Here is a 15190-nt window from a genome sequence, read left to right on the forward strand (position 1 = left end):
GTGAACTTCACTGGAGCGCTGAAAAGACAGATGTAATGCTAGCTATTTCATATGCAAACATGTCAGCCAATCACAGCAGTGGGCGTTTACACTGAAGTCTCACAGCAGACACACCCCTTCAAACAGAGCGTTCAAATCAGAGGCTAAAATCAGGCTAGGAAAAATGCCTTTTATTTCTAAATTATGACCATTTTTGATGTAAAAATCATACTAACATTATAAGGGCACCCCAGGAAACATTATAAAATAATAAAATAATCCAGTTCATGACTTGACCAGTTCAAGTTCAGACTGTAGTTCAAGCTTGTTTCTAACTCTACATTCTAATGTGATGCCCTGAAAGGATTAATTCATAGACACTGTTGACATGAAAATGTGGGCGGTCATGTAATGTATTCAGATTTTTACAGTAACAATAACTATACATTGTTTTCTATGAGCCATTTTGTATCTTCCTTTCAAGGCCTTTTTGGACTGGGAAAAAGCTTTGTTGACATGTATTATATGTTTTCTTATTAAATATCTTTTATTTCAGAAGATAAAGGAAAATATGATTTCTCATTATATGATTGATAAATTGATTATGACTAACTCATTATTGAAGTTCTCTTACTTTACATTTTGTACTTTTCTGTGTTGTCCTTTCAGAAGTCAGGCTTATTGGAGGTTCTCGCTGCTCTGGGAGGTTAGAGATACTTGATGATCAGTCGTGGGTTTCAGTGTGTGACGCTGCCTTTGACCAGCAGGATGCAGAGGTTGTGTGTAGAGAGCTGGACTGTGGGGCTCCTGTACAGGTGCTGGGAGAAGATGCTTTTGGAAAAGGAGACACTCAAATGTGGACACAAGAGATTCAGTGCAGAGGAAATGAGTCTCAGATTCACCTCTGTTCAAAATCACCATCACATGAAAACAACTGCTCATATGAAAATGTTGTTGATTTGGAGTGTGAAGGTTTGAGATTTTTTTTTTTTTAAATATATAAACTGAAATCAAATTTAATGTTCTCAAAAATCTACACTAAGTTAATTTTTTTCATAGTTTTTTTCTCTTTGTGTGATACTTTTTTCCTCATTCTGTCCTTTTGTCCATTTTGTCCCATTTTTGTCCTTTTGTCTTCACTCCCTCTTTATTTATTTTATAGGCAATTTGAAAGTGAGGTTGGTTAATGGCAGCAGTCGCTGTGCTGGTAGAGTGGAGGTTCTTCATAGAGGTCAGTGGGGAACAGTGTGTGGAGATCTCTGGGATATGACTGAAGCTGCAGTGGTGTGTAGAGAGCTGGACTGTGGAGAACCTGTAGATGCTCTTGGTGATGCTCATTTTGGACCAGGAATAGGAACAATCTGGACAAATCGCACATTATGTTCGGGATCAGAATCTACACTGAAGAACTGTGGAACAATACATTGGGTGGTTCATGGCTGTGATCATACTAAAGATGCAGGAGTAATCTGCTCAGGTAAACTGCTCCAAACCCTGCACTATCACTGATAATTCAACTGACTTAAAGGGAAAGTTCAACCAAAAATGAACCTTTTTGTCTTTTCAAAACCTCTGTGACTTATTTCTGTGGAGCAGAAAATGTTTTTTTATTTTACTTTCATTATTTCATATTCTGTAAAATTCCCCTTGTATGTTCCATGAAAGAAAGTCAGATGAGTTTGGTTTGGATTGACATGAGATTGAGTAATTTGATTATTTTAATGCTTTCACATTAATAAGAGTATGGAAGTAAAATAATGCCAAATATTTTTGAAACAAAAAAGCCTGTTGAATTGCACCTACTTGAAAAAAAATATGCATTGCATTAACCATGCTTGCATTTAGGGCTTGCATTTTTATGGGCTGAAATTCAACATGGTTGAATATTTAAGCTGTGAATATTTCAATTAAAAACATTGCAAACACATTTTCATTTTTAAAAATTCAATAATCCATATTCACCTTTCATATTTAATTTCCAAAATATTGAAACTGTTTAAAAATACAACCTATAATGTTCAACAGGCAATTTTCGGTCTATTTTATTTCGCTTTGCAAATTCGCTTCCACAAATTCAGTGGTTCAAATTTCACAGTAAATTCAACTTTGACATCCAGGAACTGCAGGAAAAGCAGTAGATTGCCGAGCATACTCTTCATCTGCTGTTAGTTAACCTCACCAGCAGGTGCTGCAAAAACGCGTGTTGTTGACGAAGACCAGCAACAGTTAGAGCAAGCCATTCATTCATAAAATGAAAATGATTATCTGTGTCAGTATATATGTGGAAAAGATGATAAAGACACAAAAGCTGTGTTTATGTTTTATTCAATAACTTCATTGTTACTTTCCCTGAGTAGCCTACATGTTATCAGCTTTCTCTACCATGAACGGGATTATAATCGGTTTCCCTCAATACCTCATACTCAAGAATTCCCCTTCCGTCGGGACAAAATGCTTAACGTAGCTTAATGGACTAATACAGTGATATAAAATACCAAACTCGCACCTTATTGGGGATGTAGGCTGTAGGCTACTATATCAAGCGTAGCGTTAAAATGCAAGCATGGTTAATGCAATGCATATTTTTACAAGTAGTGCAATTCAACAGGCTTTTTTGTTTCAAGAACATTTGGCATTATTTTACTTCCATATAAGTGGTGCTTTGTGGTAGACCAATAATGAAAAGAATTACACATTTAGAAACAAAATTTAAACGTTTCTTATCTCTTGGTACTTCAGGTGTCAGGCTTATTGGAAACTCCAGTTGCTCTGGCAGAATTGAAGTTCTTCATGATCAGACGTGGGTTTCAGTGTGTGACGCTGCCTTTGACCAGCAGGATGCAGAGGTTGTGTGTAGAGAGCTGGACTGTGGGGCTCCTGTACAGGTGCTGGGAGAAGATGCTTTTGGCAAAGGAGACGCTCAGATGTGGACACAAGAGATTCAGTGCAGAGGAAATGAGTCTCAGATTCACCTCTGTCCAACATCCTTACACAAAAACAACTGTTCACATGATATTCACCAGGGGCTGATCTGTGCTGGTGAGTTAAAAGAATATGATATTAATATCATACCTTTTACTTAAAGGGTGTATCTCAGTCAAGCCCAATTTATACTTCTGCGTCGAACTCACGCCGTAGACGTGACAGGCAGTGTGTAGCACGCGTACCCTTCGGTGTACCCTGATGTTGCACCTCTCCAAAAATGTAACGACGCGTCAATTCTACGTGGACCGCAAGCGCTGTGATTGGTCTGCTAGAACCGCGCCCTCGGGTTTCACATTCTCCCTCTGCATGTGTCAACATGGTGACGTTCAATGACACAAGCACCTAGTCATATCACCAGAAATTGAGTAATCAGTGTCCGAATATGTAGTGAGCCAGTGTGCTTTACCAGTGCCGAATTTGTGTACACAATATACTGATACACGAACACAATAGTGTGCTTACGGAGATGCAATCACAGTCTCTATCTGTATTTTTCTTTCACTTAGATAAAAAGAATGTGAGGCTGGTTGGTGGTAGCAGTCGCTGTGCTGGTAGAGTGGAGGTTCATCATAGAGGTCAGTGGGGAACAGTGTGTCATCATGCCTGGGATTTGCCTGATGCTGCAGTGGTGTGTAGAGAGCTGGACTGTGGAGAACCTGTAGATGCTCTGAGTGATGCTCAGTTTGGTCAAGGATCAGGACCAGTCTGGATGGGTAGTGTGTTATGTACTGGATCGGAGTCTACACTGAAGAACTGTGGGTCAGCAGGATGGAACGTACATTCATATTCTCACATTTATGATGCCGGTGTCATCTGTTCGGGTGAGTAATTTTACTGATTGCCCATTCATTTGTTGTGACATAAAGAATTTTTTGTTTGGAAAACTGTAAATGTTTGCATGGTTATTGTATTTAACTATCAAGCATTTGTTTTTGTCTACTGTGCACTCTCATTCCTGTAATATTAACAGATCATCAAGCTTCCAGACTCGTTAATGGATCTCACCTGTGCTCTGGAAGGTTAGAGATACTTCATGATCAGTCGTGGGTTTCAGTGTGTGACGCTGCCTTTGACCAGCAGGATGCAGAGGTTGTGTGTAGAGAGCTGGACTGTGGGGCTCCTGTACAGGTGCTGGGAGAAGATGCTTTTGGAAAAGGAGACGCTCAAATGTGGACACAAGAGATTCAGTGCAGAGGAAATGAGTCTCTGATTTCATTTTGCTCAGTATCATCATCACACAAACAAAGCTGTACCAGTAACAATAATGTGGGCCTGATCTGTTCTGGTAAATTATAAATACTCAGTGTCTCTTTGTTTGTATTTAAAACAGTATATGTTCTCTGTCAGCTGCATTATGCTTTATTTTAACCTCCATGTTCTTTATTCAGGTTACACAGATGCTAAACTGATGAATGGTTCAGACTCTTGTTCTGGAAGAGTGGAGCTTCGGTTCCTCAGTAAATGGGGCTCAGTGTGTGATGCATGCTGGCAAAGAGTATAGAAGTAACTATACTGGTACTTCTATACTCTTTGATGCTGGGATATGAGAGCTGCCAGTGTCCTCTGTAGACAGCTGAATTGTGGGATTGCTGTGTCTGTTGTGGGATCAGACTGGTTTGGAGAGGGAAGTGGTGAAATCTGGGCTGATGTGTTTGATTGTGACGGGAATGAAACAAAACTCTCAGAATGTTCCGTCTCTTCATGGAGTCGAGCTGAATGTTCTCATAGACGAGATGTTGGAGTCATTTGCTCTGGTAAACTTATTTGACACACTACTGAAAAACTCTCTATATAATATATAAACACTATTTTATATTGTTGAAACACAAGTCTTACTTTAGTAAAACATGAGATCTTCTCCTCAGGTTCCTCTCTGGCTGTTCATGATGGTCTGGTGCGGTTGTCTGGAGAGAGACAGTGTGAGGGGGAGCTGGAAGTTTCCATCCATCAGGTCTGGAGGAGAGTTCTGCTGGACTCTTGGAGTCTCACTGAATCCTCTGTGGTCTGCAGACAGCTGGGCTGTGGCTCTGTGCTGAACTTCTCCGGCTCCTCTTCATCCAGTCCTGAACACAGTCATGAGTGTGTGACGGGCTTCCAGTGCTCTGGGAGTGAAGCTCATCTGGGGAACTGCAGCTCTCCACAAACTCTCAACTGCAGCTTCACACAACAGCTGTCAATCACCTGCTTTGGTGAGAACAACAACATCTGGGCAGATTCTTCAGTTGTTAGTGATCAATAATGTGTTTTTCTCTCTCTGAATATCAGGTCGCGGGTCCATCAGGCTGGTGGGTTCTGGGGGAGACTGTGCAGGGAGGCTGGAGGTTTTTCACAGCGGCTCATGGGGGACAGTGTGTGATGACTCCTGGGATATTAAAGATGCCCATGTGGTGTGCAGACAGCTGCAGTGTGGAGTGGCCCTCAGTAACCAGCAGGTACCAGCCTGGTTTGGTCCTGGTTCTGGGCCCATATGGCTGGATGAGGTGGAGTGTGAGGGGAATGAGACGTCCCTGTGGAACTGCTCTTCTCCAGCCTGGGGGAAACATGACTGTCAACACAAGGAGGATGTAGGAGTCGTGTGCTCAGGTAAAGTGGTTTTCACTCACATTTTAAGTAACCATTGCAAGTAATTTGTCAGCAACCACTATTTTTTTCTGCAAAGCAAATTTTAAATTTTAAAATATTACAAATTATTGTTTGTGCCATTGGGATAAAATAGTTTTTTATTATTATTTTATATTATACACAAAACATTTTTTTTAATTGTAGTTTTAACTAATTTACAATTTTAAATAAATACAACTGAATTTAACACTTTTCCATCTAGAGTTTAAAGAGATCAGATTAACTGAGGGCTGTGAAGGGAATGTGGAGGTTTTCTACAATGGATCCTGGGGTAATGTGTGTGTAAACCAGATGGACAGAGACACAGCGAGTCTGATCTGTCAAGAGCTGAACTGTGGAAGATCTGGCAGTGAACCCAGTTATTCAGAGGGACTGAAGTCTCATAATTGGCTTGATTATTTAAAATGTCGACGTCATGATTCCACTCTATGGCAGTGTCCATCTTCACCCTGGGGGCAAAATGATTGTGATAATGATGTGGCTAAAATCACCTGCTTTGGTAAGTTTTTAACTTGGTAATTAGTAACTATTTAAGATGCTATTTAGTAATCATGTTTCTATAAATACTGTATAATTTGCATGTGCAAAGAAGTATGTAGATTAATGATTTAGAAAAATTGAATAAACTATTTTTAAAAACATAAAATGATAGACATGCACTGAGAGATTTCATAAATCTGATATTGTATGTTTTGTTAAACGGTAAATGAAATTGTTTTAATCTAGAGGAGGAGAGTCACGAGTCTCCTCAGAGTCGTCTGACATGTTCAACATCTCTCCAGAGACAGTGTTCAAGTTAGTACATTTGACAACAAACAGGTTATCGTAAATGTGTATTATTTTAAGCCTGTATTTACTGTTTTCAATATTATTATCATGGTCTTCATTTTAATTATTTAAATGACACATTTTTTAATTGCCCATAATGTGTTTTGTTGTAAATGTTGTGTTGAAGCTGGTCAGTGATGTTTCTGTGTGTGATTTAGATCATGTTCCTCTCAGACTGAGTGGAGGTTTGGGCCGGTGCTCTGGGAGGCTGGAGGTGTATCATAACGCTGTGTGGGGTTCAGTCTGTGCTGATCTGTGGGACATCAGCGATGCTCAGGTGGTCTGCAGGCAGCTGGGTTGTGGAGCAGCACTGAGGGCTGATGGGAATTCAGTCTTTGGTGCTGGTGAAGGTGTTGTGTGGCTGAACAGAGTCGAGTGCAGAGGGAATGAGATTCACCTGTGGGACTGTCCTCTCTCCCTGAAGAACCACACTGACTGCTCCCACAAAGAGCACGCTGGACTCACCTGTGCAAGTCAGAGCAAAACACTGAGCACAACAACATCAGCTTCTCCTCCAGTTTCTCAGACAGTGCGCTCAACATCAGTCACTCCTCCACAAACTCCTCCAGTGTCTCTCTCTGTGCTTGTGGTTGTACTGGGAGTTTTGCTCTTACTGCTCTTAGTGCCACTGCTTATACTGATTCAGCAGAACAGAGTGATGAGGAGAGGTAGGAGAGATCCAGAGACTGTCATATTGTGTGTTATTCAGTGTGTGATCAGTCATGTGTTGTGAACTGACAGCAGGTTTGTCTGTCTACACTCACAGTTCTCTCTAAGAGGAGACACAGGACGACGACTGAGGCCGTTTATGAGGAGCTTCATCACAGACCCACTAATAGACAGAGTTTCTTCACTCAGAGGGGTGAGTAAATGTCATAGAGTCTGATTTGAGGAGATCATAATCACTTTATTCATAGTGGAGAGTAGAATAAATCACATATATCCATTTGTGAGACTTTTGTATGTTATCTGAAAGATATACAGTGTTAGTGTTGAGATTCAAAGGAAGTGGGGATTTTGGCTGATTTACGATTGTGAATGTGTGTCTGATGAATCTACTTCTCCATAATAGGAAGTGTCCTTTCTGAAGAACAGCATTCTGGGTATGAAGATGCTGATGAGCTTCTTTCAGGTTAGAGGACGCAAATATAAATCAATATAACTCAAATCTTATCTTCTATATACAGAAATGAATGAATGTTGAATTAATTAAAAACATTCTCTTAGCTGGTTATCTTAACTGAGTTTAAATTATATAAACCATCCAGCACGTAATAATTCAGATAAGGATTTATTGAATCTCTCTTTTTTTTATCGATGCTTTTTAAAGCAAATTTTGCAGGAGGAGCCGCACCTGACTACTATAATGACATCACCACCACTGAAGGGTCAAATAAAGGTCAGTGACTTTAACTGATTTCACTAAATTAAATGAACTATTGGACCTCTGAATAGTAAAAGCAGTTTTTGTTTATTTCCTCCTTGCTGTTAACTCATTTAGAAGAGCAGCAAATCACACCTGACAATTATGATGATATAATCACTGTTGGACTGAGATCTTGTGATACAGGTTTATTTCTTATTATAATTTTTACAGGTTTTATTTAATTACATTTTATTTAATAAGGGTTTAGTTAATTATACATAGGCACTGTTTCAAAATCCCAAATTTTGCACATTTAATGGATGCAATTTATTATTTTGTCTATTTGTCTCTTTTGACTTGCCAGAAAACTATGATGATGTCATCATTGTAAGACAATTCTCCAATGATAAAGCAGGTGTGGGATTCAAATCACTCTCTTAAATTTAATGTTTTTTTGTTTGTTTGTCTTCAAATTATAGTTGCATTTTAACTTATGTAATTAATAATGGACACATTTATATCAGATGGTGTTCAGGAGGAGTATGATGATGTGAAGAATATCAGGGAATATATGAGTGACATGTTTGGTATGTTACTGACACCTTTTTACCTTACACTGAATTTGTTTAATTTTTATAATTGCTTTATAATATCAATTTCTGTGAAATAGCTCATTTAACTTGATTGTCAATATTGATGTTTTCATTTATAATACTTTTTAAAGCATATATTGATACATTAATTTGCTCTTATTTTCTAATAACAGACTATGATGATGTGGAAGAGGAGCCAGGAAAACAGGGAGGGACTTAATAACTGAAACCACAATCACTGCATCAAATCTTTTCAAAGCTTTTAAGTGGTCTGCAGTTTAAGTGTCTTAGATACTAAATACGTTTTAACTGCTATCCACCATACCATGTAACCACATGTAATAGTTTGCATTGAAATCTACTTAATTAATTACATTTAATAATAGTAATTAATAGTAATAGTAATTAATAGTAATTAATAGTAATTAAATACTGTGTTTAACAGGAAAAAATGCTTAGTTTAAACTTCTCTTTCCTGAAGTATTTTTCAAAACACATTTTTGTGATCTATATAATATATATATATATTTTTTTTTTACAAAAAAAGCTTTTAAAATATGCGTTATATATCTGTGTGTGAGTGTCTCAACTTTAAAACTTTGGACCCTACATTATCTAACATTTCTTATGAAACTTTTCTTTATGAAAATTTAAACATAACATGAACATTTTTTAACAGTGTAACTGATGTATAGATTCATATCTTTCCCTCATGATCTTTTTCCTCTATCTTTTTTATTTATTTTAGCTTTCGGCTCATTGATCTTTTCTCATTTGTATTCTGATGACAATGAACATATTGTTAATACATTTTGTATTGTATACAAGTTGTATGTCATAAAAATGTAATCTCTGTATATTTTGCAAAAAAAAAAAAAAAAAAAGTTAAAAGAAATAAAATAAAATGAAATAAATAAAATAAAGTAGACTTTTGAGCTGTAAGCACGCATAGACAGTAAAATAAGCACGTCCCAGCCGGGTTCGTCTGTTGTGGTCTGTGTTATTTGCAGCGCGTTTCTGAATTTGGTTGTGTTGTGAACTTTTGCAGCGAGTTTCTGTATTTGATTGTTGTGAGTATTTGGAGCACACGTGTGTTGTGAAACTGATGAAGATGTTTTCTTAATTTGCGGGTGTTTTTTTCTATTTGCATGCGTTTTCTTCAGTTGCAGCGTGTTGAGCTCTCTCGGCCACCGTAGAAACATGATGTAGACATGGCAATTTAAGAGAACAAAAAAATCCCAACATTCAATCCGTTTGTATATAATTGTTATGATTTCAGATGCTTCACCATTTAACTTCCACTGCTCCAGTCTTTAACTTTTCACAGCAACTTATAAAAATATAATATTCCTATTGAATGTAGACCCACTGATGGTGAACATATACAGCATATATTTTGCTAAAAAACGTTGGAATGTACTTTAGGAAATAAGTTTACAAACAGCAGCTGTGATCAAGGATCTTACCCTCAAAAGAATGTAATGACTCTTTGAACTGAGCAGAAGAGCATGTTGTTCACTTTATGTCCTGCAGAGGGTTTTTTACAGTCAGACATACACAGCATGCTTGCTTACATGTTTTATATACTTGTTTCATATTTCTGTCAATTTTATTTTTATGTTTTCTGTTTCAGACTGACTATGTGCATGGATATTATGTCATCATTATCATATTGTGTAATTGGGGAATGTTGCAACATTTCTTTTTCAACAAACTGTTTTTTTTTTTTTTTTTTACACAAAATGCAAAATTCAATAAAGTTCTATGAATTATTGTATACTGTTATTCTGTTGTAGTACTTTGATATGCCTCTCTGTCTTAGTGTTTGTTGTCAGCAGTTAGTTATCAGTGCTTGTATCTCTTCTCTGCAGGTGTCAGACTTTGCCACTGTATGCACACTGAAGTGTTTCCCACATTCACTCTCATGACAGCTGGGTGAGTTTATCATGTGTGTGTCTCCTCAGTAAAGTGTCTGTAAGGTGGAGGAGGAGTCCCGTTCATCAACAGAAGCGTTCTCTTGATATTATATATGGATATTTATTGGCTGATTTGTCGTTGTCTCTGTTCTCTTGAAGTTTAACTCTGAGTGTGATTGGTGGTCGTCAGAAGCCCCTCCCTTCTCTCTACCTTTATCTTTCTCACCAGAGCAGACAAGAGTCTCTTTTTCTTCAGAATTGCTACAGTAAGAGAGCAGATGAAAAGTTAGTCCTGAAGAGCAGAGGAAGAGGAAGATGAAGAGCTGTCTGACAATCTTTCTGATGTCCACAGTCGTCACACTCACCAGTGCAGGTATTTTATCCTATTAAAGGGCCAAACAGTTCTTTTCAACATATTAAATGAAAGTAGTTTAATATTTAACACAAGGATCTTACAGCGTACCATCAATGACAGTTATCTTAGTTTCATTTATATAGACTTTTGTTTGTAATTCCATACTGATAATTATTTATTTATATTTTTATTTTTAAAAATAGCTTATGGTAGCAAAAAAGTAGATTCTCTCTGATTTCTTATTTTTTTTGTAATTGCATTAAATGGTCTTGTGGTTTGACGTGTTATTACGCATGCAGTGTTTAGATCTTATCAATTGAGTGAAATGCAAAGTGATTTAACTGCAAAAAAAAGCAGCATAATTTATCTTTCATAATTTAACTTTCATAGATAAATGACTCTTGTGTACAGGCAAAGTGAGATTGGTTGGAGGTGATGGTCCTTGTGCTGGTAGAGGTTCATCACAGGTAATGTCACACACATTTTAAGAATCATTGCAAATAATTTACCAGCAGCTGCAACTTTCAATATGCAACAAGAAATTAATATTAATGTAGTATATGTAATCAAATCGTTTTATAGTTCATTTACAAAAGTAAAAATAACTGAATTGAATTTAACATCTTTTATCTAATTCTAGAGTTTAAAGAGATCAGGGGCCGTATTCACAAAACATCTTTAGGCTAAAAGTAGCTCCTACTTTTTAGGAGAAACGCTTAAAAATGATTAGCGTGTTAGTCCTAAATTTTGGACAAAATGTTGCTCTGAGAGTAAATCACAAAGCATTTTAGAACTAAAACCAGCTCCTAAATCTTTGAAAAGTTAGGGGTAGTCAAGAGGACTTCTAAGTCACTAAGACCAAACCATAAACAATCATAAAATGGCTGTTGCTGGCAATGCCACGAAGTGCCACTGTGCCACGAAGGAAACGTTACTAGATGGACTTCTTTGTCGAAGCCTTCTTCGAGATAATGACTGTCCTCAGATCTGTCTTATCCCAAGACGACTACGGCTGAGACTACTAAAGGAACCAGCCTCTCGAGACTGGTCTCTAGTATAGCTCGAGAAGTCAATCCAGTTTCCTGAAACGGATGACCGGCAGGAAACAACCAAACTGACCCCTCTTAAACCCTCCTACTGCGAGTCAGACACTAAGACTAGAACTTGCTGGAGACCGCTGCGCCCCAAAGCACACGAGGTTGTGGGGTTGGCAGAATGGCCCCCGAGGGCACTGAAGAGAGATTTGTTTCAGGTATGCTTTATAGTTTCCAATTAACGTCACATGACGTTCCGTCAGGCCATTGGACTGATTTCATACGTGCTTCATGGCGCAATCACACAGAGGCGTTCCCACAGCTTCTCGACGCAGCTCGAGTTCCCTTGAAAGGGAACTGAGTTTTTCTCTGAATACTGAAGCCTGATTGGTTCACGTCTGTGCACCTACACAGACAAATGGCTTTTCAGCCCACCAAAACAGGCAGGGCTGACTGCCTATTTAAGCTGCCCTGAAAGCAATTTTCTTTTTGAATTTTTTTTAGTTTTGAGCCCATGGGTCATAATGCCACTTAGAGAAAACCCCAGAGGGTGGGAAGCGAATAGGCAGACAAAATCCATGCCTGTAGAGCAGGGACTTTTAGGTTATAAAAACTGGCAAAGGTGGATGGTTAGGACCAACCAGTCGCCGCACAGATATCAACAATGGACACATGGACAATGCTATACTTTACTGCCGTTGAGCCCAAACTCGAGACAAGACGCGTCCACTGAAAGAGCCAGCTCACCAACTCGCTTGAACGATGCCAGAGCCAACCAGCCTGGCCGAAGGTCGGCTGTCGTGAGTGGCTCAAATGGAGGGCCACAAAGTGCCTTTAAGACAATGGACAGGTCCCAGAAGCGGATTTAGCCCCCTGGCCCCTCTGAGAAATCTGACCACCAGGTTGTGGTTCTCAACTGACTAAAGTCCTGCACGGGCCTCAAATCTAGGCCCTAGATTTATCTAAAGTGTTTTTTTGTTTTTTTTTATGACAACCAAGCAGCCGACAGCGAGTTAAACATGTTTGATCAATTTAGCCTCTCAAATCAACACTTTTACTTGGCTACAATAAAATCCATAGATATAAAACAATTCAAGCATATCACACAGACAGTTAGTTTAAACGTTTGTTATCACAACCACAGTAAAACGACATTTTTGAAAAGCTGAGGCAGGCTTCTCTGCTGCTCGCAGTTGCAACAGCGCTTGCAAACAAAATGAGCTATATAATCTAAACAAATAAAATAAAATAAATAAAATAAAAAACAAACATGCAGGTTATCTCACCTCAAAAATCAAGTCTTCACTACAGAACATGGCCATTCTTATTTCCAATAGTTTCTAACAGTTAGACTAATGAAAATAAAGTCCAATCAAACGAAAAACAACAAGACAGCCTCCTAACATGGCTAAGAACAGTCGCTTACAGAGCATCGTGGAGAAAAAGCACAGCATCCACAGTGGAAGGTTTGAATCCAGTCCTCCTTTCTTCTATAACTCTTCCAGCTGCGCTGAAGACACACTCGCTACTACTGCTGCTGGCGGCAACACTAAACACAGAGCGAGCCAGTCTAATGTGAATCGTGGGTCAAGCCACCGGGAAACTTTCTGTGTGCGTTTGCATGAGCAGACTGTCATGTGTCAGTCATTTGTCAGTGTGATAGGTTGTAAAATGTCTTTCTATGTTTGTTTTTCCATCGCCAACTTCTCATATTTTCTTTTAATTAATGTCTAAAATATAAAAAGAAGGATTAGCCTAAAACAGGCCTGAGGCCCGGCCAGTGTGCAAACTATGACATGAAAATTGCCCTGAAGCCCGGCCCTAGGGGCGTAAATAAGTCGGGGCCTGTCGGGCTCGGGCTGAAATGCAGGGCTTTACAACTTACTGGCCAGCTATAGGAGCATGGTACGCTGTGAAAGCTGCCGTGTATACCTTGAACTCGGATGGGGTGCGTTCGCCTGAAAGCGCCAGATGCGCTGGCTCTGGGATACGGGGCAGCAAGTTTTTGCTCTGCTTGATCCTGAACCCCAGACTCTTCAAGTGGCTGAGGAGCATAGATCTGTGCGCGCATAGTTCCTCCTTCGATTGGGCTAAGAGCAATCAATCATTGAGGTAATTCAGGAGAAGTACTCCCATCCGTCTCAGGGGGAGAGGGGCGCATTTCATGAAGGTGCACGGAGCAGTCATTTGGGTCAGTCCAAATGGTGGGACTGTGTATTGGTAAGACACCCCTTCGAATGCAAATCTCTAGAACGGTCTGTGATGGGGAGCTACATGTATATGAAAGTATGCATCTATGCAATATCCTTTGTATCCTTGTCCTTGTGGGGACATTTTTTGGTCCCCATGAGGAAAACAGCTTATAAATCATAATGGCATCACTTGCATGTTACTTCCAAACTTTTTATAGGTTATTGATATCATTTGTTGTGAGTTAAAAGTGTCTTCTTCAGAAATTCTGACTTTTTTTGTTTTAACTTTTTTTTTTATATACTTCCATTTCTACCATTTCACTAGAGAAATTACCTAAAAAGCTCTCATCCAAACTGTAAAATACTCAATATATGAGGGTACAGTACAGGGTGCTTTGTCAGATATGTACTGTAGTACTGGCTCTCTCTGCTGGTCACAATGTGAACAACATGCTTATCTTTACTATGGTTATGGTTTTTGTGGGCCATCTGAAACCACTTTTGTGGAATTAGGTCAATTTCACATTAGTCAAAGCAATTATTTGACATACACTGAAGGAAGGTGTCACAAAATAAATTTTGTGATGTTTTTCATCCCTCTGTGTAATTAGAGCTAACTTTTGCCATGTGCTCTTGCAAGCATTGATTAACTTATTTTTTTAAATGCCATTTTACAATAGTATCCATTTTATAGAGTTGAGTTTATTACGTGTTAATATCATGCTAACATGATGTATACATTAATAGACAGTGTGTAGGACATTCACAGTTAGTTAGCACTGTGCTCTTGGTTAACATTTACATTTTTAATGGCTTTTTTGTTACTTGTTAATGTCATACTAACATATCTAATAGACAGTGTTCAGAGTATATTCTGTGTATCTGTTCAGAGTATATTCTGTGCCAAATACTGATGAGACAAAAGGAGCATGGCTTGCAGCACCATAAGTTAAAATACTCCCCAAATAAGGTAGATGACTGCTGCTTATTATTTTGTGGACAAAAATCCCACTGAACTTCCCTGCGATCTGCAACTGTATTGGGAAATTAACGCCCACCTGTTATCAGTGTAGTTTAACTCAGGCCGCTTCATGTCATCTACTCACATTGAACACTTGACAGCTGCGGCACTGCCAAAAGACAGTCATTGTAAAGACTCTGTAAATTGTCAGCATTATGGAGACACATCCTTTTTTTGGTAACACTTTACAAAAAGGTTTCATTAGTTAACATTAGCATGTTTATTAATAAACATTAACAAAAATGAATAATGTTTATAATGCTCTAACTTGTGAATCCAGAACATAAAAGTCTTGAATC

At 38.6% G+C, this 15190-nt stretch overlaps 1 protein-coding gene and 1 pseudogene across 2 annotated transcripts in view; both read left to right on the forward strand.

Annotated features, from left to right (window-relative positions):
* The window catches only part of LOC311082261 (scavenger receptor cysteine-rich type 1 protein M130-like), a 49261-nt pseudogene extending 48571 nt beyond the window's left edge, over positions 1 to 690 (forward strand). The window contains exon 23 of the transcript in view: positions 649 to 690. The product of the transcript in view is annotated as a scavenger receptor cysteine-rich type 1 protein M130-like (transcript). The remainder of the gene's footprint in view (positions 1 to 648) is intronic.
* Positions 691 to 833: 143 nt separating this feature from the next.
* On the forward strand, positions 834 to 8593 carry LOC311082262 (scavenger receptor cysteine-rich type 1 protein M130-like; the record flags this gene model as incomplete). The annotated part of the gene is made up of 17 exons (XM_084112992.1): positions 834 to 951; positions 1142 to 1456; positions 3935 to 4249; positions 4353 to 4421; positions 4503 to 4718; positions 4830 to 5153; positions 5230 to 5547; positions 5789 to 6085; positions 6313 to 6381; positions 6573 to 7082; positions 7181 to 7276; positions 7487 to 7546; positions 7745 to 7813; positions 7916 to 7984; positions 8145 to 8195; positions 8305 to 8367; positions 8547 to 8593. 17 exons carry the CDS (start codon positions 834 to 836, stop codon positions 8591 to 8593), a joined length of 3006 nt encoding a protein of 1001 aa, XP_083969118.1.
* Between the last annotated feature and the right edge of the window lie 6597 nt (positions 8594 to 15190).

This window comes from Abramis brama, assembly GCF_963993115.1.
Source record: "Abramis brama genome assembly, chromosome: 4".
NCBI lineage: Eukaryota > Metazoa > Chordata > Actinopteri > Cypriniformes > Leuciscidae > Abramis > Abramis brama.